Source organism: Salmo salar, chromosome 01, assembly GCF_965601325.2.
Source record: "Salmo salar chromosome 01, fSalSal1, whole genome shotgun sequence".
NCBI lineage: Eukaryota > Metazoa > Chordata > Actinopteri > Salmoniformes > Salmonidae > Salmo > Salmo salar.
Genome location: NC_138291.1, coordinates 164075800 through 164099077, shown reverse-complemented (window position 1 = coordinate 164099077; position 23278 = coordinate 164075800). Strand labels below are relative to the sequence as shown.

At 42.9% G+C, this 23278-nt stretch overlaps 1 protein-coding gene across 1 annotated transcript in view; it reads right to left on the bottom strand.

Moving 5' to 3' along the window:
• LOC106568667 (laminin subunit gamma-3) overlaps positions 1 to 23278 on the bottom strand; it is a 198000-nt gene that overhangs the window by 95653 nt on the left and 79069 nt on the right. The window contains exons 10-12 of the mRNA XM_014139189.3: positions 18471 to 18669; positions 15539 to 15648; positions 12580 to 12816 (exon numbers count right to left, since the gene is read on the bottom strand). Of these exons, the coding sequence (XP_013994664.3) occupies positions 12580 to 12816; positions 15539 to 15648; positions 18471 to 18669 (546 nt within the window). The remainder of the gene's footprint in view (positions 1 to 12579; positions 12817 to 15538; positions 15649 to 18470; positions 18670 to 23278) is intronic.

The following is a 23278-nucleotide window of genomic DNA, read 5'->3' as shown; positions in this document are numbered from 1 at the left end:
TGTTCTTTCCCTCCCTTCTCTCCTTGACTCCTACTCGCTGTTTCTTACTTATGTTTCTCTCTCTGCACATACAGTTGAAGTCGGAAATGTACATAGACTTAGGTTGGAGTCATTAAAACTCGTTTTCAACAACTTCACATATTTCTTGTTAACAAACTATAGTTTTGGCAAGTCGGTTAGGACATATACTTTGTGCATGACAGAAGTAATTTTTCCAACAATTGTTTACAGACAGATTAATTTCACTTATAATTCACTGTATCACAATTCCAGTGGGTCAGAAGTTTGCATACACTAAGTTGACTGTGCCTTTAAACAGCTTGGAAAATTCCAGAAAATTATGTCATTGCTTTAGAAGCTTCTTATAGGCTAATTGACATTATTTGAGTCAATTGGTGGTGTACCTGTGGATGTATTTCAAGACCTACCTTCAAACTCAGCCTCTTTGCTTGATATCATGGGAAAATCATGGGAAAATCAAAAGAAATCAGCCAAGACCTTGTAAAACAATTGTAGACCTCCACAAGTCTGGTTCATCCTTGGGAGCAATTTCCAAATGCCTGAAGGTACCACGTTCATCTGTACACACAATAGTACGCAAGTATAAACACCATGGGACCATGCAGCCGTCATACCGCTCAGGAAGGAGACGCGTTCTGTCTCCTAGAGATGAATGTACTTTGGTGCGAAAAGTGCAAATCAATCCCAGAACAACAGTAAAGGACCTTGTGAAGATGCTGAAGGAAACGGGTACAAAATTATCTATATCCACTGTAAAACAAGTCCTATATCGACATAACCTGAAAGGCCACTCAGCAAGGAAGAAACCTCTGCTCCAAAACCGCCATAAAAAAAGCCAGACTATGGTTTGCAACTGCACATGGGAACAAAGATTGAACTTTTTGGCTACCTGAAACATTTGACCCAAGTTAAACAATTTAACCTCTCTTGGGTAGGGGGCAGTATTTTCACGTCTGGATGAAAAGCGTGCCCAAAGTAAACTGCCTGTTACTCAGACCCAGAAGCTAGGATATGCATATAATTGGTAGATTTGGATAGAAAACACTCCAACGTTTCTAAAACTGTTAAAATAATGTCTGTGAGTATAACATAACTGATATGGCAGGCGAAACCCCGAGGACAAACCATCCCCCCCCCCCCCCCCAAAAAAAAAATCAGCCTTCCACTATTTTCAATGGCTGTCACTTTTATTATAAGGTGAAGTCCTCCCAGATTGCAGTTCCTAGGGCTTCCGCTAGATGTCAACAGTCTTTAGAAAGAGTTTCAGGCTGGTTTTTGGAAAAAGGAGCCAGAAATTGTAGTTTTTCTAGGTGGCTCCCATTTTGGCTGTAGTGTTTCCAAGCGCGTGATTGAGAACGCGTTCTTTGGTATTTTTCTCCGGTAAAGACAATAACGATTCTCCGTCTTAAATTTGATCATTTATTTACGTATCAGGGTACCTAAGGTTTGATTATAAACTTTGTTTAACTTGTTTGGAAAAGTTTATTAGTAACGTTTGGGATTAATTTTGTATGCATTTTGATGGAGGGAAACTGGGTGGATGATTGACTGAAACAAGTCAGCTAAACTGAGTTTTTATGGATTTAAAGAAGGACATTATCGAGCGAAAGGACCATTTGTGATGTAACTGGGACCTTTTGGAGTGCCAACAGAAAAAGATCATCATAGGTAAGGCATTTATTATATCGCTATTTCTGACTTTCGTGTCGCACATGTCTGGTTGAAATATGTTTTTTTGTGGTTTTGTATGCAGGGTGCTGTCCTCAGATAATCACATGGTGTGCTTTTGCCGTAAAGCCATTTTGAAATCTGACACAGCGGCTGGATTACCAAGAAGTTAAGCTTTATTTTGATGTATTACACTTGTGATTTTATGAAAGTTAAATATTTATAATTCTGTAGTTTGAATTTCGCGCTCTGCAATTTCACCGGATGTTGGCCAGTTGGGACGCTACCGTCCCACCTGCCCATATTAAAGGCAAAGCTACCAAATACTAATTGAGTGTATGTAAACTTCTGACCCACTGGGAATGTGATGAAAGAAATTCAAGCTGCAATAAATCATTCTCTCTACTATTATTCTGACATTTCACATTCTTAAAATAAAGTGGTGATCCTAACTGACCTAAGAGAGGGAATTTTTACTAGGATTAAATGGAATTGTGTAAAACTGAGTTTAAATGTATTTGGCTAAGATGTATGTAAACTTCCCGACTTCAACTGTATACTCACTCAGGGTGTAAAGGCAGCAAATCATGTTTGTGATATTATTATATTGTGAAACTCCTGTTCTGCTCTGTTTTGTGACAATGAATTAACTAAATAAAAAACGAAAGACAGATAAAGACAAATAAAAAACAGGCAGACAGACAGACAGACAGACAGACAGACAGACAGACAGACAGACAGACAGACAGACAGACAGACAGACAGACAGACAGACACTTGAGGCTCCAGGCAACTCCTAACTAGGTCATATCTCTGTCTGAGTCTGAGATGAATACAGGGGCAGGGAAAGAAGGAGAAGGAAATGAAAAAGAGATGGAGATAAACAGATAGAGGGCAGGGTGGGTACTCATTGTGTCTAGGAGAGTTGGAAAAAGTCTGAGAGAAAGAGAGATGGGAGGATGTAAGGTGACCCTTTACCTGTCTCTTGTTAGAAGAGAGAGAGAGAGAAACAGAAAGCCAAAGAGTGAAATAAGGACAGAAAGTTCTGTCAGTAAATGGAGGTAGAACGAGATGGAGGGAGATAGAGAAAAGGGTAAAGGGTCATCATTCTTGTCTCTGGCTGGAGAGAAATCAGAGAGTGATAGGAGAATAAAGATAGAAATATGGAATGAGGGCGGAAATCTATGTTTTGCTGTCATTGGCTGTAAGAGTCATCTAAGAGAGTAATAAAGAGATACGAGATGAAGAGAGAAGGAAAGAGAGAGAGACAGAGAGAGAGAGAGAAAAAGCTACAGGCATGTTCAACGTTAGCTCCTGATTTTTTGTTTTTAGAATGAGATAAACACTCGAATCTAAAAATAATTCAAGACAAGAAGTGATGAACAACAACTATATTAAATCACAATATAAAAAAAGGAACTTTGCGCATGAAATAAATAAGTTTTGACTCTCACTAGCTAGCTACATAACAAAAACCTAGCCAGCAGGCTAACAAGATAGGCAGAAAAATGTAGCTAGAACAAACCTAGAGAGTTAATACAACTACATCAAACTACCAAACTGAGTGAGAAAACCAAAAAGGAGCACAGACTCTAACTTTAAACATATCTTCCATTTGTTTGTGTTAAGATTTTTCACTTTTTGCAGTTTTTTCTTAGCTAAATTTAGAACTAGCTAGCAACAGCAGCAGACAAACAAAACGGGTTGCCATGGCAACGGTGCATCAGAACAGAGCAGCAGCAGTAGTAGCAGAGTCCACAGGCACCATGTCCCCACTCCCTCTCAGCGCTGAATACATTCTCTACCCCCCAGAGGCCAAAAATGACACAACGAGGAAGGCTTTTAAACAAAAACTACTAAAAGGGAGGCCAGAAACCCTTTTTGCAGACCTCTACAAAAACAGTGATGAGAGTAATCTTATCTTTCTCACTGACCAGCCAAATGCATGGTGCTCAGAAGTCTGCTCTCCCTACCCATCCATAAAGAAAGAGGGAATCTGTAATGGCTGGAAGCTGAAAGTCAAAGACACAGACGACTCTGACAGCACCATGATAACAATCAACCTCTACAAGACTGGGACTGTCATCGTGCAAGGTAACATTAGGTTGTTTGAAACAGACTTACGACCATTAAGGAGAGAGCAGAGAGAGAGGACACCAACCAGTGGCATGCCCTCCCACAAGACAAACTCCACCAGCACCAGCCTTACCCCCACTATCCCCAACCAAAAAGGCACATCCAGCACCTCTCTTCCCACCATAGTGGAGGACACGGCCCAGGTGGAGAGCGACCCACTCAGTGCAGAGCAGACTCAGGCCCTCTTCACCATCATGGCTGGAGGGGGAGGTGGTCCTCCTCACCACCATGGCTGCCATGAGGGATGAGTTCACCAGACTGGAGGGGGAGGTGGTTCTGCTCAGGGAGAGTGTGAGCAAACAGCAACCAGACATCCACATCTTAGAGGAGCTCCTAACCAAGGTGCGGACAGAGCAGGACAGCAGCCTTGCAACACAGCTGAAAGAGGTTCAGCAAGAGCGAGACGGACTCAATAGAGAGCTGGCTGATCTAACAAAGGAAATGAGAGAGCTCCAAAAAGACAGGCAGAGCAGTAATAATGAGCTGACCACACTAAGAGAGGAGCTGCAGGTGAGAAAATGATCAGAGGACAGGTCATCATAGATCATCACTTTATGACCTGTCCTCACACAGCAGAGGAGCCCGACTCAACCAGCCAGGCCTACCCAGCCCTGCCTACTGTACGCCTGCCCCAGCCCACAGAGCAGCCTCCCACTGACAGTGGCACCGGCACAGACCAGCCACATCCCAGCTCCAACACCCACCAGCCTCCACTCTACCTCCTCCAGTCCAGAAGAAACACTGGCTGACATCGTCCCGTTGATGGACTCAAATGGGATGTTTGTTCAGGAGAATAAACTTTTCCCTAGACACAAAACGAGAAAGGTGTGGTGCCCAACAATGCAGAGTGCCATGGAGCTTCATAAGGCCCAGCTTGGGTCGCCAAGCCACATAATCATACACACCAGAAGCAACGGCCTGCGTGCTCAGTATGAGAGGGTGGCAACTTCACTCCGAGGAATGATTGAGAAGGCCCCCGCAATCTTCCCCAACTCAAGGATCGTGGTGTCAACCCTTTTACGGAGGAAGGACTTCCACCCTGCCACAATCCAAAGAATAAACGTCAGTCTCTCCCGGGACTGTGCCGTGCTACCTAATGTAGACCTGGCCCACCATCCCACCCTCGATCTGGACTGTCTCTATGACCATGTTCACCTGTACAGGGAGACAGTCCCCAACCTTGCCAAGACTCTCAAGGACGTCACTTTAAACCGCAGCCCGACCGCTCTACCCAGGAACAGTGGAGCAATCTCCACCCCCCACCCCCCTGAGCTACACACAGGCTGTGAGAGGAGCAACTGGCCCATCCTCCACCAACAAAATTAGTGATATTAAACAAATGTTGAGTCTAGTATATGGTAAGATGAGCACAAGAGCTCCACCATCCTCACACTACATCCAAGTGGCATGACACAAATGCTATCTTAAATGATAAACAAATCACATTTGCATAATAAGAGGTACGTTAATTAAAAAATCCTATTTTAATAGTTCTTGTTGGATTGTGAGTGTTTATCTCATTTTGAAGGTATTTTGAAGTTGCATGTTGGAATTTACAAGGATTGAAGTCCTCTGCTTTTGGGCTAAAGACCAGCAACCAAGATTTCCTGAAGGAAATTGATGTTGATATTGTACTGCTACAGGACACATGGTGCAGAGGTGATGTTTCCATTGGCTGTCCATTAGGTTATAGGGAGATTATCCTGCTTTAAGGTATGACCCAGGTGCAGACAGTGTTGAAGAAACGAAAGTTTATTCTTTAAACAGGGGCAGGCAAATGACAGGTCAAGGCAGGCAGGGGTCAATAATCCAGAGAGGTGTAAGGCACTAGAACAGCAGGCTGGCTCAGGGTCAGGTCAGGCAGAGGTCAGTAATCCAGAGAAGTGGGGCAAAGGTACAGGATGACAGGCAGGCTCAGGGCAGGCAGAACGGTCAGAACCGGGAAACTAGACAACAACAGCAAGGAACAGGCGGGAGCAGGGAAAACAAAACGTTGGTAGGTTCTACGAAACAAAACAAACTGGCAACAGACAAACAGAGAACACAGGTATAAATACACAGGGGACAATGGGGAAGATGGGCAACACTTGGAGGGGGGTGGAGACAAGCACAAGGACAGGTGGAACAGATCAGGGAGTGACATAGATAATCATAACATCAACCAAATTAAAAGGAATCACACAGGGCAGAGACTCGGTGGGAATGCTAATATGGTATGAATCTGAACTAACTAATTCAATAGAATTGACCAAAACAGGAGAATTCTTTATCAGGTTAAAAATCAACAAGGAGGCTATCTTATCAGATAAAAACGTCTTCCTCTGTGTCACATATATTCCCCCCTCAGTCACCCTACTTCAATGAAGAGAGTGTCTCCATTCTAGAGGGGGAGATAAGTCACTTTCAGGCCCTAGGCAATGTACTGGTATGTGGGAAAGAACTAGACACTATTAACAGTCATGGGGACAAACACCTACCGGGAAGCAACAACCTTTCCCTCCCCACATACACCCCCAGAAACAACTATGACAAAGTGAAAAACAAAAATGGAGTACAGCTCCTGAGGCTCTGTCGTACACTGGGTCTGTACATAGTCAATTGTAGGCTAAGAGGGGACTCTTTTGGTTGGTACACCTACAGCTCATCCCTTGGCAGCAGTACTGTAGAGTACTTCATCACCGACCTCAACCCAGAGTCTCTCAGAGCCTTCACAGTCAGCCCACTAACACCTCTCTCAGATCACAGTAAAATCATAGTGGATCTGAGAAGAGCTGAACCCAACCAGGAAGCATCAAGGCCCAATAAATTACATGATACTTAACAGGCCTATAGATGGAATGCAAACAGTACAGACATCTACCACAAAGCAATTAGTAGCCAAAAAATACAATCTCTCCTGGACAGCTTTTTAGCATTAACATTCTCCTACAGCAATGAAGGTGTAAACTTGGCCGTTTGGAACATAAACTTTATATTTGACAAATTAGCCTCGTTGGCTAATCTAAAGAAACATACGAGCAAAGCAAAAACAATAGATAATGAAAAATGGTTTGATAATGATTGCAAAAATCGAAGAAAGTAATTGAAAAATACAGATGAAGTCGGAAGTTTACATACACTTAGGTTGGAGTCATTAAAATTCATTTTTCAACCATTCCACAAATTTCTTGTTAACAAATTATAGTTTTGGCAAGTCGGTTAGGACATCTACTTTGTGCATGACACAAGTCATTTTTCCAACAATTGTTTACAGACAGATTATTTCACTTATAATTCACTGTATCACACACTTTACACAGCTTGGAAAATTCCCGAAAATGATGTCATGGCTTTAGAAGCATCTGATAGGCTACTACTCATTTGAGTCAATTGGAGGTGTACCTGTGGATGTATTTCAAGGCCTCAAACTCAGTGCCTCTTTGCTTGACATCATGGGAAAATCAAAAGAAATCAGCCAAAACCTCAGAAAAATAAGTGTAGACCTCCACAAGTCTGGTTCATCTTTGGGAGCAATTTCCAAACGCCTGAAGGTACCACGTTCATCTGTACCAACAATAGTAAGCAAGTATAAACACCAATGGACCACGCAGCTGTCACACCGCTCAGGAAGGAGAGGTGTTCTGTCTCCTAGAGATGAACATACCTTGGTGTGCGAAAAGTGCAAATCAATCCCAGAACAACAGCAAAGGACCTTGTGAAGATGCTGGAGGAAACAGGTACAAAAGTATCTATATCCACAGTAAAACGAGTACTATATCGACATAACCTGAAAGGCAGCTCAGCAAGGAAGAAGCCACTGCTCCAAAACCTCCATTAAAAAAAAGCCAGACTACGGTTTGCAACAGCACATGGGGACAAAGATCATACTTTTTGGAGAAATGTCCTCTGGTCTGATGAAACAAAAATAGAACTGTTTGGCCATAATGACCATTGTTGTGTTTGGAGGAAAAAGGGGGAGGCTTGCAAGCCGAAGAACACCATCCCAACAGTGACGCATGGGGGTGGCAGCATCATGTTGTGGGGATGCTTTGCTGCAGGAGGGACTGCTGCACTTCACAAAATAGATGGCATCATGAGGAAGAAGAATTATGTGGATATATTAAAGCAACATCTCAAGACATCAGACAGGAAGTTAAAGCTTGGTCACAAATGGGTCTTCCAAATGGACAATGACCCCAAGCATACTTCCAAAATTGTGGCAAAATGGCTTAAGGACAACAACGTCAAGGTATTGGAGTGGCCATCACAAAACCCTGACCTCAATCCTATAGAAACTTTGTGGTCAGATCTGAAAAAGCTTATGCGAGCAAGGAGGCCTACAATCCTTACTCAGTTACAACCAGCTCTGTCAGGAGGAATGGGCCAAAATTCACCCAACTTATTGTGGGAAGCTTGTGGAAGGCTACCCTATACATTTGACCCAAGTTAAACAATTTAAAGGCAATGCTACCAAATACTAATTGAGTGTATATAAACTTCCGACCCACTGGGAATGTGATGAAAGAAATAAAAGCTGCAATAAATCATTCTCTCTACTATTATTCTGACATTTCACATTCTTAAAATAAAGTGGTGATCCTATCTGACCTAAAACAGGGAATATTACTCAGATTAAATGTCAGGAATTGTGAAAAACTGAGTTTAAATGTATTTGGCTAAGGTGTATGTAAACTTCCGACTTCAACTGTGTATCTATTCAAAAATACAGAGACCCAGACAACAAAAATATATGCCTTCAATATGGGGAAACACTGAAGCAATACAAACTCACCATAAGAACAAAAAAGGAACAGCACATTAGAAGTCAGCTGGAAGTAATTGAGGAATCCATACAATCAAACCACTTCTGGGAGAATTTGAATAAATTAAACAAACCTCATCATGAGGAATTGGCTATGCAAAATGGGGATACAGTGGCAAGAAAAAGTATCTGACCCTTTTGGAATTTCCTGGATTTCTGCATACATTTTACATTGTTTGATCTGATCTTCATGTAAGTCACAACAATAAACAAACACAGTGTGCTTAAACTGATAACACACAAATGATTGTATTTTTCTTGTCTATATTGAATACATAATTTAAACATTCACAGTGTAGGTTGGAAAAAGTATGAGAACCCCTAGGCTAATGACTTCTCCAAATGCTAATTGGAGTCAGGAGTCAACTAACCTGGAGTCGAATCAATGAGTCGAGTTTGGAGATTTTGGTTAGAGCTGCCCTGCCCCATAAAAAACACTCACAAAAGAGTTTGCTATTCACAAGAAGCATTGCCTGATGTGAACCATGCCTCGAACAAAAGAGATCTCAGATTAAGAACGGTTGCCCTGCATAAAGCTGGAAAGGGTTACAGAACTATCTCTAAAAGTCAGTCCACGGTAAGACAAATTGTCTATTAATGGAGAAAGTTCAGCACTGTTGCTACTCTCCCTAGGAGTGGTCGTCCTGCAAAGATGACTGCAAGAGCACAGCGCAGAATGCTCAATGAGGTTAAGAAGAATCAGCTAAAGACTTCTGGAAGATGCTAACATCTCTGTTGACGAGTCTACAGTACGTAAAACACTAAACAAGAATGGTGTTCATGGGAGGACACCGTGCTACAGTACGTAAAACACTAAACAAGAATGGTGTTCATGGGAGGACACCGTGGAAGAAGACACTGCTGTCCAAAAAAAAGTCTGAAGTTCGTAAAATAACACCTGGATGTTCCACAGTGCTACTGGCAAAATATTCTGTGGACAGATGAAACTACAGTTGAGTTGTTTGGAAGGAACACACAACACTATGTGTGGAGAAAAAAAGGCACAGCACACCAGCATCGAAACCTCATCCCAACTATAAAGTATGGTGGAGGGAGCATAATGGTTTGGGGCTTCTTTGCTGCCTCAGGGCCTGGACAGCTTGCTATCATCGACAGAAAAATGTATTCCCAAGTTTATCAAAAGATTTTGCAGGAGAATGTAAGGCTATCTGTTCGCCAATTGAAGCTCAACAGAAGTTAGGTGATGCAACAGGACAACATCCCAAAAGACAGAAGTAAATCAACAACAGAATGGCTTCAACAGAAGAAAATGCGCCTTCTGGAGTGGCCCAGTCAGAGTCCTGACCTCAACCCGATTGAGATGCTGTGGCATGACCTCAAGAGAGCGGTTCACACCAGACATCCCAAGAATATTGTGGAACTGAAACAGTTTTCTAAAGAGGAAAAATTCCTCCTGACTGTTGTGCAGGTCTGATCCGCAACTACAGAAAGCATTTGGTTGAGGTTATTGCTGCCAAAGGAGGGTCAACCTGTTATTAAATCCATGGGTTCACATACTTTTTCCAACCTGCACTGGGAATGTTTACACGGTGTGTTCAATAAAGACATGAACAATTAATAGTTTGTGTGTTATTAGTTTAAGCAGACTGTGTTTGTCTATTGTTGTGACTTAGATGAAGATCAGATGCAATTTTATGACCAATTTATGCAGAAGTCCAGGTAATTCTAAAGGGTTCACATACTGTTTCTTCCCACTGTATGTGGAGAAATCACTTTGCAAACTTCTACAGCAATATAAAAAAGAGCCCAGAAAAAAATGATATACAAGAAAAATTACAAATCCTTGAATCAGCAGTCAAAGACTATCAGAATCCTGTGGATAACCCCAGCTACAGAAAAATAATTATTGGAAAAACTATGCACTCTCCAACCAAAAAAGGCCTGTGGTGCTAATGGTATTTTAAATGAAATGATCAAAGATACAGACCACGAATCCAAATTCAAGTCTATAAAAATGTTGACAAATTTGACCCAAATAATCACAGAGGAATTTGCGTTAACAGCAACTTAGGATAAATTCTCTGCAGTATCATAAATTGCAGACTACATAATTTCCTTGATGAACACAATGTCCTAAGCGGAAGCCAGATTGGATTTTTTACATTTTATTATTATTATTAAAAAAATATATTATCGTATAACAGACCACATTTACACCCTGCACACTCCAAATAACAACAAGTAAACCAAAACAAAGGCAAAATCTACTTGTGTTTTGTAGACTTCAAGAAAGCATGTAATTCAATTTGGCACAAATGTATTTTTTTATAAACTAATAGAACTAATAAAACATATGATGTTATTAAATCAATGTACACTAAAAACAAATGTGCGGTTAAAGTTGGCAACAAGCAAACAGACTTCTTCTCTGAGGGACGTGTAGTGAAAGAGGTCTGCCCAATAAGTCCAACAATATTTAACATCTACATTAATCAATCTGAAAAAACATTAGAAGAATTGGCAGCACCTGTTCTCGCCCTACACAACACTGAAATCAAGTGTCTGCTGTGCGCAGATGACCTGATTCTACTGTCTCCCACTAAGGAGGGGTTACAGCAGCACCTAGATCATCTGCACAGGTTCGGTCAGAACTGGGCTCTGACCATTAATTAAAAAAAAATGAATATAATGATATTCCAAAAAAGGTCCGGAAATCAGGATGACAAATATAAATTCTATTTCGACACAGTTCTATTAGAACACACCAAAAACTACACGTATCTAGGACTAAATATCAGCAACACAGGTAGCTTTCACATGGCTGTGAATGAGCTGAGAGACAAAGCAAGAAGAGCATTCTATGCCATTAAAAGGAACATTAAAATCGAAATTCCAATTAGAATCTGGCAAAAGAACCAGTTGCTCTATATGGCAGTGAAGTATGGAGTCCGCTCTCTAATAATGAATTTACCAAATGTGACAAACATCCAATCGAAATACTGCATGCAGAGCAAAATAATGCATGTAGAGCAGAATTGGGCCAATACCCTTTCCTTATTCTAGTAGAAAAAAGAGCCATCAAACTTTACAACCATCTAAAAACAAGTGACTCCAAAACATTTCATTACACATCCCTACAAGAAAAGAGTCAAGGGCTCAGTTCAATAACCCAAACCGACCCCATAGAGCCTCAAAACAGCGTTCAGAAAATCTGGCCCAACCAAATCATCACAAAGAAAAAAGAAAAAGATATCACCTATTGGAAAGACATCACAAAAAAATCGAAGTAAACTTCAATGCTATTTGGCTCTAAACAGACAGTTCATGGTGGCAGACTATCGACCGCTGTGACTGATAGAAAACTGAGGAAAACACTGACTAGGTTCAGTCACAGTGAGCACAGTTTGGCCATAGAGACCGGTCGTCACAGGCAAACCTGGCTGCCCAGAGAGGACAGGCCGTGCTCACTCTGCTCCAGGGGAGAGATAGAGACAAAGATCTAATATTTATTGGGTGAAAAGACAAAATGTGTTCTCCTGCCACAACCTGAGGGACAGCCAGTGAAAAGTGCTATGTAATGTCAATAATATTTCCCATTTAGTTTTGTTTTGGCTTTCATATCATGCCATGTAGCTTCTCATTCATGTTGAGACTGGTCTACTACCATTGCTTGGTATTATTATTATCCTCATTAATATTGTTGTTGTAGTTGCTGTTAATGGTAATCCCATTTTCACTACTATTATTCTTATTGCTGTTGATCCCACCATTTTTGTTATATGTATACTGACAGTGTAAGTAATTTAACTTGCCATGTCAATAAAGTCTATTGAATTGAATTGAATTGAGAGAGAGGGAAAGTCGAGTAGAAAAGAGTAGAGAAGAGGGGAGAAGGAAAAAGAAGAGGTTAAGAGAAGAGAGAAATAGAGGTATAGAGAGGGAATGAGAAAATGAGAGAACAAGAAAAAAAGAAAAACACGAGAGACTTCTACCTGTCTCAGGGTGGCAGGGTCCATGCTGGTGGCAGGTGCAGGGCACACAGGGAGACAGGGGTCCTCCATTAGGGACCTCTCTGCTGAATCCTGGGGCACAGAGCTCACAGAACTGACCCCCAAATCCAGGAGGGCATGTACACACCTCTACCCAGGGAGCAGGGGGGGTAGAGGGGGTAACAGGACTGGAGAAGGGGGCAGCGGAAGCCAGGGTTACCCCTGAGAGTTGGGACGTGTCTGGGGAGAGAGGATGGAGATCATTAATACTTTATCTCCAAATCTGGAGAGGTCATGAATACTCACACGTCCTCAAAAGGTTACTCTCACATCCAGAAGACAATGGTCCACTAATACTGAGTTTTATCATCAGAAACAAGATTCATCTAGGAATTTAAGCAAGTTGTGTGTGTGTGTGTGTGTGTGTGTGTGTGTGTGTGTGTGTGTGTGTGTGTGTGTGTGTGTGTGTGTGTGTGTGTGTGTGTGTGTGTGTGTGTGTGTGTGCATACCTGCGCTCTTGTGATGTAAATGTGGGCACACACCTATCTACCTCACTCTGAGAATCTCTGATAAAACAAATGAATAAATCAGAGCAGTGGAGCGAGGGAGGAGAGGAGGAGGAAAGGAGGAAAGGAAGAGAAGAAAAGTGGAGGTATTGGGGGAGCCTGCACCCACTGGGATTACTGATTCCTCTTTCCTCTCTTCCTCCATGAATAGTGATGAGGATAGTCCAGGTTGAATCCTCCTCAGCCATTGTACAGAATACTACCACCACCACTCAAGGTCCAGTGCCCGGGCTTTCAGAGGCTCTTTACCAGTGCCAGTGAGGATGTGTGTGTGTGTGCGTGCATCACGGTGAGTAAGGGATGTGTGATTTTCATGAGATCAAAAATATAGAATGTGTGAATGAATGAATTAATGTGTAACGAGAGAGAAAGTGAGGGAGGGAAAGAGACATTTAAAAAAGACAGAATAAGCATGAGGAAGAGAGAGACCTGGGGCTCTAACAAGTCGTGATCACCCTGATCCTTAAGCAACGATCCAACACAGTTAATTTACCAACCTCAAATCAGCCCCCAACCAACTCATCCCCTCCGACTACCATACTCCTGGCTGCCAGTTAAACCATCTCCCTCTCCCTCTCCCTGTCTCTCGGCAGCCACCCGCACCTCTCTGATTCAGAGGGGTTGGGTTAAATGCGGAAGACACATTTAAGTTGAATGCATTCAGATGTACAACTGACTAGGTATTCCCCTTTCCCTCTCTCTCTCTCTCTCTCTCTCTTCTCTCTCTCTCACTCTCCCCCTCTCTCTCTCTCCTTCTATGCCTCTCTCGCTCTCCATCTCTATACCCTTTCTCCATTTCCTTCTCTCCATCTCTCTCTCCTCACTCTTCCCCTCTCCCTTTTTCTCGCTCCCTTTTCCATTCTCTCTACATTTCTCTCTCTCTCCCATTCTTTCTGCCCCTCTCTTCATTCCTCTCTCTCTCTCCCTCCACCCCGCACACCTCTCCCTCTACTGATTGTGTGGAAGCCTCCTACCCTAACCTTACATCTTCAACACTACTCAGCTGTCACACAGGATCCTCACCCAACAATGTGACAACCATCGCCTACAGACAATCCTGTCATTAAAATAATAATGAATGTCTTAATCTGTTTTTTGGTGCAGGGAGGGAGAAAAAGGCGAAATTGCACTTTTTCATATTAGCATTTGCTTGGCGGCCTGCGGAGATAAGGCACTTCTAACACTGTTTGAGAATACATTTGAGACCGAACACAAATCATTAGCAGTGTTTTCCCCCGCGATGCGCAGAGGCTGTGTGTGTGTGTGTGTGGCGTGTGTGTGTGTGTGTGTGTGTGTGTGTGTGTGTGTGTGTGTGTGTGTGTGTGTGTGTGTGTGTGTGTGTGTGTGTGTGAGAGAGAGAGAGAGAGACTGTGTGCGTCTATGTGTACATGAGTGTGAATGTGTGAGTGTGCATGCACATAGTGCGTATGTGAATGTGTGTGTGGCTTTGACTCAATGTGAGAGATGGTGTGTGTGGCTTTAACTTAAGTGAGAGATGGTGACTTTTAACAGCTGTTCTGTCATCTATGTGCTCTAATCTAATATAATGCCTCTCACATCCTCTCAGTACACTGACCTAAACACTATCAGAGAGAGAGAGAGAGAGAGAGAGAGAGAGAGAGAGAGAGAGAGAGAGAGAGAGAGAGAGAGAGAGAGAGAGAGACAGCATCACTGTACCCCCGTCCACTCCATTAAAGAGCAGAGGATGTGGAAATACAGACAGGCAATATCTGTGAGCAGAAGTCCTGCTGCTCTTGTATAGATGAATTTGGCACAACTCAATGCTTCAGTGAGAGCAAGCGTGTGTTGAACACTCAGCGATATAAAGTAGGCCTTAACTGGTAATGAAAATGTCCGTGGGTGCCTCTGTTGCATTTAATAGTCTCAAAGTGGTTGTGTGTATAAACTAGAAAGAGTGTGTGTGCGTGTATGTGTGTGTGTACGTATGTGGGTGCATGTGGTCCATATGAGAGTGACTGAGGCAGTGTTACTAAGTGAGATAGAGTTCTGGTACTGAACTTCCCCTGCCAGTGAAATAACTTGACAGCTGATGTTCACGAGGCCAAGTGGTGTTACCACGCAGATTCTCCTCTGAGATGTTCCAGAAGAGGCCGGAGCCAATGAGAGGGCAGCAGGTTGAGAGCAAGTAGTAGGAAGCAGACTGCTGTCCATTAATGAACTGACAGGGTAGAGAGGAACCACATCCAGCTCAATGACTCTTCTGATGGATTTGTTTTACTTTGGTTAAATAAGAACATACTCTTAGTGATAGGGTACAGGAGGCACAAATAATGAACAACACGCTAGCTTGACGTGTACCCCTTGCATGTATGCACACACACTTATACACACCCACTCCTACACACATGCACGCATGTAAACACACACACACTTACAGTTGTGTCCTCCTGCGTTGCTGATCTGTATAGCAGTGAGGTTGAAGAGAAGATGGTGGAACTGGAAGGCAGACAAAGAAGGCCTCAGCCTCGTCTCCTCCTTGTGAAGTCTGGAGGAAAACAAACACAAACACAGCTCCATGATTACTGAGGCCCCTACGATTACTGAGGCCCCTATGATTACCGAGGCCCGCAACATGTTTGTACAGTATTGTTACGTGTAGTATGTTTGTAGGAATGAATAAATGCATTAGTCATATCTTATGTCCACCGTCTGAAATGTAGCATGGGATGTTTGGGTTAGTAATGGGAATGTGGAAGCTGTCTGTTGGACATACAGTTCCTACTCTGTCCTGTGTGTGAATGTGTTATATTTGGGCAAGGTATATCAGCTATATGTCCTCAGTGTCTATGAGTTAGTGTTGACAGTATATTAAGCTTCCTCTGTATGTGAAAAAATGTGTGTCCAGTCTATGGACCACACAGACCTCTCCCCCTCTGCAGAGGTCCTCGTTCCCCGGCCCCTAGACTGCCATAGTTATAAAGGGAGACAATTACAAACACAGCCTCACAGCCCCCCGTAATGGAGCTGCTGCTCTGCTGCTGTGTAGCGATAAGCAGGGGTTGATGTGAAAGTGAGAGAACTCTCTGCCATGTCTTCCCTATGGAGCAGTGGCCATTTTGGTTCTAATCAGAGCCGGGCAGAGCCAGAGACACTGAGCCTGTAATTAAGGAATGCTAGTATGAGAGGAACATCATCAGGTGACCAGGAATCCACTGGAGGTCTCTGCAAAGTGTGTGGTGGGAGCCCACACATAGACAGACACACACATGTTTGTTTTACTATCTTTGTGGGGACCAAACAACGGATTCCCATTCAAAATCCAATTTTCCCATTTTCCCTAAACCTAATCCTAACCCTTATCCTATCCCTAACCTTAACCCTAACCTTAACCTCAAACCTCTAACCTTAACCCTAAACCTAACCCTAACTCCTAACCGTAAACCTTATCCCAATTCTAACCCCTAACCCTAAAATAGCCTTTTACCTTGTGGGGACCTGCGAAATGACCCCAAATGTTTTTTATTTTACTATCCCTGTGAGGACTTCTGGTCCTAACAAGGATAGTAAAACCAAACACACACACACACACACACACACACACACACACACACACACACACACACACACACACACACACACACACACACACACACACACACACACACACACACACACACACACACACACACACACACACACACACACACACACACACACACACACACACACACACACAGATAGATAGAGACATAGAGGGGCGGAGAGGAGAGAGAGATGAGGAGAAGAGAAAGTAGACAGAAGAGAAAAGAGAGGATGAAGATGAAGAGAAGAGAACCAGAATACACAAACATGTATCCTGTTTACACATTTAGAATGAGAAGTATCCACCCATTGTGTCTCCCCACAGTCTACACTGTAATGGAGAACAACAAAGGCTAACTCCTCCAACACTATTTAACATGTGGGCATCAACCACCCCCTCAGTCTCTGAACACCCCTATCCACCCCCTACTCCCTGTGATTATAAATGATCCTGGTGTCTGCTGGAAACACAGAGCCACTTATCCTGGCTAATACATTCAACACATTCACACAACACATGCAGGCTCACAGTCATAACATACAGCATGCTATCTGTCACTCAGAGTACATAGCCAGGGGATGGGGAAGTGTGTGTTGTGTTATTGTCTGCAGTCAAATGACACAAACACAGGCATGGATACACACACAGAAACACCACTCCACTTCCCAGTTGATCCATCTCAACGTACACCGTGTGGAGCCAGGAAGAGAGCTCCAGCAGGAGGGGATGCTGTTTGTGTGTGTGTGTGTGTGTGTGTGTGTGTGTGTGTGTGTGTGTGTGTGTGTGTGTGTGTGTGTGTGTGTGTGTGTGTGTGTGGTGTGTGTGTGTGTGTGTGTGTGTGTGTGTGTGTGTGTGTGTGTGTGTGAGAGAGAGTGTGTAGGGACAGATATCTGTCTCTCTAATGACATGTGTGGAGCCTGTCTCCATAGATGGCCCACTTAATGACACTCCAGTCCCCAGGCCCCGCTGCTTTAAGGGGGGAACCAAACTGCCCCTTCACCAAGGGCTGGGGGGCAGGGGGAACGCATTAAGGCTTCCGCATTCTTCGGTTTGGCTGGCGCCTAGTCGAACTTGGCTAGGTGAACTGAATGAATGTGCTCGCCTACTCCCTAAAAATGCCTTTGCTTGAAAAAGTAGTCAACATTTATCTAAGATAACTCAAGAAGTCTGTCATTCATTATTTATTTTTTGCAGAGGACATCGTAGTCGCGCAATTTTACATCTAACTAAGATGATTGGTGCAGTATTTCTCAAGGGAAAAAAATTGCATGAAAAAGAGTAGTCTATTATTGAATGACAACAAACACTTAATTGAAGAATCCTGACTGTTGACCCATGACCGATGAAGGTGAGTAGACTTCGGCTCCAAACTTCGGCTTAGCTCGAGAAAAAACATGTTTTGCACGAACAGCAGAAAAGAAACCGACACCAAATATCGTCATAATATATGCACAAACTGTTACGAACTGTTTTGGATGGGAAGCATAAGGACACCTTTAGTGGTGCACAGTAAAGGACACGACTATGTCTGACACAAAGCCATAAGGCAGATTCCATAGTATCTCAATCCAGATAGGGATCATATTGCCATGAAGATGGTACTGTTCATCCACACAGCCTGAGGTTCAGGACTCTACTGTATGTGTGACATGTGTAATATCATGTATAGTAGCAGTGGTAGTAGCCTTTTAGTATGTCATACACACGTGCACACATGCTATACACATACACCACACTCACATATGCACACCTCAGCTAATGTTGCCACCTTACACAGGTTTTACCTGAGAGTGAAGGTGTGCTGGGGAGCGAGGCCCGGCTGGTGGACAGGTCCATGTTGGGGTGAAAGGTCAGCTGACAGGGTGGTTCCCGATCCTTCCAGGAGCACTGTGACACTGTGAGGGAGGAGGTACTGGGCCTCGGCTGTGAAGGTCAGGGAAAGGAGCTGGCCGTAGCTCAGAAGATGGTTCCCCAGGAACCTCTCTACAGGAGGGAGGGGAGACAGACAAACAGACATGCTTTTAGCTATCTCACATCCTCCTAGAGAGAGAGAGAGAAAGAGAGACAGAGAGAGAGAGAGAGAGAGAGAGAGAGAGAGAGAGAGAGAGAAAGAGAGACATGCCAATAAGTCTCATTGAATTGAATTAAGAGAGAGAGAGAGAGAGAGCGAGAGGGAGAGAGAGAGAAAGAGAGACATGCCAATAAGTCCCATTGAATTGAATTAAGAGAGAGAGAGAGCGAGAGGGAGGGAGAGAGAGAGAGAGAGAGAGAGAGAGAGAGAGAGAGAGAGAGAGAGAGAGAGAGAGAGAGAGAGAGAGAGAACCTCTTATCATTACTGTGTGGGATTTCAATTGTTTTGTGTTTGTGTATGTTTGCAAGTGTGTACATCTGAGTGAACTAGAAAGGGATTGATTTAGTATGAGTGTGTGTTTGTACGAGCGTGTGTGTAAGTGTGAAAGAGAGAGGGTCCACGTTGGGGTGAGTGTGTGAGGGAGAGAGAGTGTATGTGTGTGTATGTATGGTAAAGTGCGAGGGCCGAGGATCTTGTAGCCCACAGAGATCACAGTGGGAGTCTGGCTGTAATTACCCTCATTACAGCACATTAACACCACTTCAAAGAGCTGCACACACACACAAACACATGCACACACAACCACCACTTTTCAAACCAGCACACTCACAGCATACAACATGATCAGCAGCCAGGGAGCCCAAATAGACTCTAATAAAACAACACATTGGAAAAACTATCCCTGAAATATACAACATCTTGAGTTATGGGTGGGCGAGGTGAGAGACTCAATAAAATGCTGTTTGTGGAAATATGTAAAAATAAAACAATAATCAGTATGCTAAGAGGAGATGGATAAGCATCCATCATTTAAGATTGATTGCAGCAATAAAAACAGCAGTGCACTGTTATAAACGAGGCAGACATTTCTCAGTAAGGCAATCTGAAACAGCATAATATGCCACAGTGTGAATGATACTGCAGCAGACCTGGGTTCAAATACTATTTGAAATCTTAGCCTCCCTGGAGTGACAGTTGGGCTGGGCTGGGCTTGTACTTTTGGGACTGTTGTATTGGTGCTATTGCAAAAGGCAAGCTCAGTCAAATTGTATTTGAACCCAGGTCTGTGCTGCAGCAGTGCAACCTCCACTGTCAGTCTGTGGCTGGCTGAGGTAGTGTGTTTTGAGTGTATTTGTGGGCGTCATGTATTCTGGTCTCTTGTGGTATTGTCAGTACTGCAGTGGAATGTCAGAAGGTGATCCTGTGGGTGGTACGTGGTACCCGAGGCTGCAGTCTGACCACACAGACACACACACACACACACACACACACACACACACACACACACACACACACACACACACACACACACACACACACACACACACACACACACACACACACACACACACACACACACACACACACACACACACACACACACACACACCTGTCTGCTCACCTCACAGTCACATCTGATATTTGGAGGACCAGCCTTTATCATCCCAAGCACACTGCCCAGTGCCGGATGACTGCTCTCTGGGTTTATGGGCTGATGGTCTGAGGGACTGGGTTTATGGGCTGATGCTCTGATGGACTGGGTTTATGGGCTGATGGTATGATGGACTGGATTTATGGGCTGATGGTCTGATGGACTGGATTTATGGGCTGATGGTTGACCTCCTCTGATCCTACAGTCTGTCTAGAGTGTTAATGTTATTTACTGTGTGACACACTACAGGTTTGCACTGCTTTAGGATATTTGGAGGAATTTTGAAGAGCATTATAGGATGATGTTGAAGAGTTGATTCACCTAGTGCGGTTTGTGTCATATTTCAGGGGCACAACTTTGGTTTTAGAAGTGGGGGGGACATAACCTGGCAGGGGGTCTGGGACTCCTCCCTCAGATTTTTTTTGGGCATCTATAGCTAATTTCCTGTATTTCTGCTAGGGCTTTCCCCGACCCAAAACAATCTTTGTTGCCAAGAGTAGTCTTTTTTTGACCAATCGATTGGTCCAAATTGTAAAATGTGTATTTTCCCATATATAGAAATAAAATATGTCTTTCAATAAAATCAACGATATTATGCTTTAAGCATGCTGTTTGATTAATTAACTAAGACACACAAATGACTGAAGAGGGAGCCAGAGATCAAGATAGCGTAACCAGAAGAAAAACAATCTGTTCCCGACCCTCTTTCTCCTGCTGATGCTGGACTTGGCAGATTCTGCTGTTATGCTCCTGAAGTTACCATAATAGGCTAAAGCAGTGGCCGGCAATCTATTCCATTTGAAGTGCCAATTTGTCTTACCATTTCTACTAATCTGTAACTTTCATTGCCAACTATGTAAAAAAAAAGCCTACATAAATCCAACACATAAAAACATTGCAGCCTGCAGGTAGAAAATATCCTGATAAAAATAAATATCCTATAAATCACATCAGCTATACGCATGGCATGTCTGAAACGAACTTGAAACATTGTATCAACTATCAACTTGGTCACCCAGAAACTTGCGCTAGCCAACTTGAAACATTGTATAACATATTCTGGGCCCTCAGAGTTTCCCACGCCAGTGACCTTGGGACAGACACAGCTGTAGGCTGGTTGTGCAATGGATAAGAAGTAATCAGATATTACATTTTTCCCTTTCATGCCGAGTGGTTATCAAAGGGAGAGACCTGGAAATATTTTTGAAATATTTTGAGGAACTATTGTCATTCTCAACTGATTCTAAAAACAGACATTGTTTACTTGCTGTTTGAGGTGAAGAGACGTTTATTTGAGAAGCTCCACAGCTCACTAGTGGTGGTGAGTTAACTCTAAGGATCGGCCCCATTTTTTTACATTTTCACCTAAAATGACATACCCATATGTAATTGCCTGTAGCTCAGGCCCTGAAGCAAGGATATGCATTTTCTTGGCACCATTTGAAAGGAAACACTTTAAAGTTTGTAGAAATGTGAAAGGAACGTAGGAGAATATATATATATATATATATATATATTATTTTGCCTTTATTTAACTAGTCAAGTCAGGCTAGAACAAATTCTTATTTACAATGACGGCCTAGGAACAGTGGGTTAACTGCCTTGTTCAGGGGCAGAACAACAGATTTTTACCTTGTCAGCTCGGGGATTCAATCCACCAACCTTTCGGTTACTGGCCCAATGCTCTAACCAGTAGGGTACCTGCCCACCCTAAAATCTGGTAAAAGATAATACAAAGAAGACATTTTTTTTTGTACCATCATCTTTGAAATGTAAGAGAAAGGCCATAATGTATTATTCCAGCCCAGGTGCAATTTAGATATTGGCCACTAGATGGCAGCAGTGTATGTGCAAAGTTTTAGTCCGATCCAATGAACCATTGCATTTCTGTTCAAAATGTTGTATCAAGAGTGCCCAAATGTGCCTAATTTGTTTATTAATAACTTTTGATGTTCAAAATTGTGCACTCTCTTCAAAGAATATCTAGTGTTTGCTGCTTAGAGAGAATAAAGTGTTGTATCTGCAAAAGTTCACCTCAGCGCTGTCACAGACTGGTCTTCCCTGGTTGCCTGGTATATCATACACTACAGTTGAGGAACAATGGGAAAGTAATTCTACTTTGAAAGTTGATAAACTTGTAACCTCACTTTTGAGAAAATGGCGTAGTAGAACTGAATACTGACCAGCTCATGTTATAGACAGAAGCGTGCTACATGGCAGACCAATTCAAACTCACCTCTCGGCATGTCCAGCCAACTTATTCGGCTAGACAGACTAGTGGTTAGAGCATTGGACTAGTAACCAAAAGATTGAATCCCCAAGCTGACATGGTAAAAATCTGTTGTTCTGCCCCTGAACAAGGCAGTTAACCCACTGTTCCTAGGCTGTCATTGAAAATAAGAATTTGTTCTTAACTGACTTGCTTAGTAAAATAAGAAATAAAAAATAATCTCAGACAATCATGACAGGTGGGAAGGTTGCATACCTTTTCTGTGGCTAAACCAACTAGGCTCGTAATTTAACAATTTTATTAGTATTTACAGATGGCATACATGTTTGTTATTAATGTACATGAAAGTTCACATGTTCCAGAGGGCATTTCTGCCAAAACATAAAAAAGTTTAGGTTCAAATGGCTCTCCTGTGAACTACTGACGCGCGACATAGGCACTTCCTGAAATGAGTCACATATGCCATTGTACCATTAACATGGATTACTATTAATGGGTTTGTCACAGGAGAGAAACAGAAAAGAGATAACAGAGCACTACCAGCCAGTTCTGTGAGTCAGAACGTCATTGTTTTCTGCTTCCACTCAATCTGCACGCTGTGAGTGTGTGTGTGTGTGTGTGTTTTGAATGTGTCATTTCAATCTCTGTGTGTCTGTTATTAACTGATGTGCTGAACTCCACTGACCCACTTCCAGGGACAGACAAATTCTCTGCCAAGATGCCTGACGTCCCAGTGACATTTGATGAACGGTAGAGGAGTCCTGCAATCAATCAAGGGTTTAGACTCTCTCCAAACTAATTAATCCACTCTATTTCAACTAGATAGCCGCTGTCTCACACAAACAACTTTAAGTCCCAT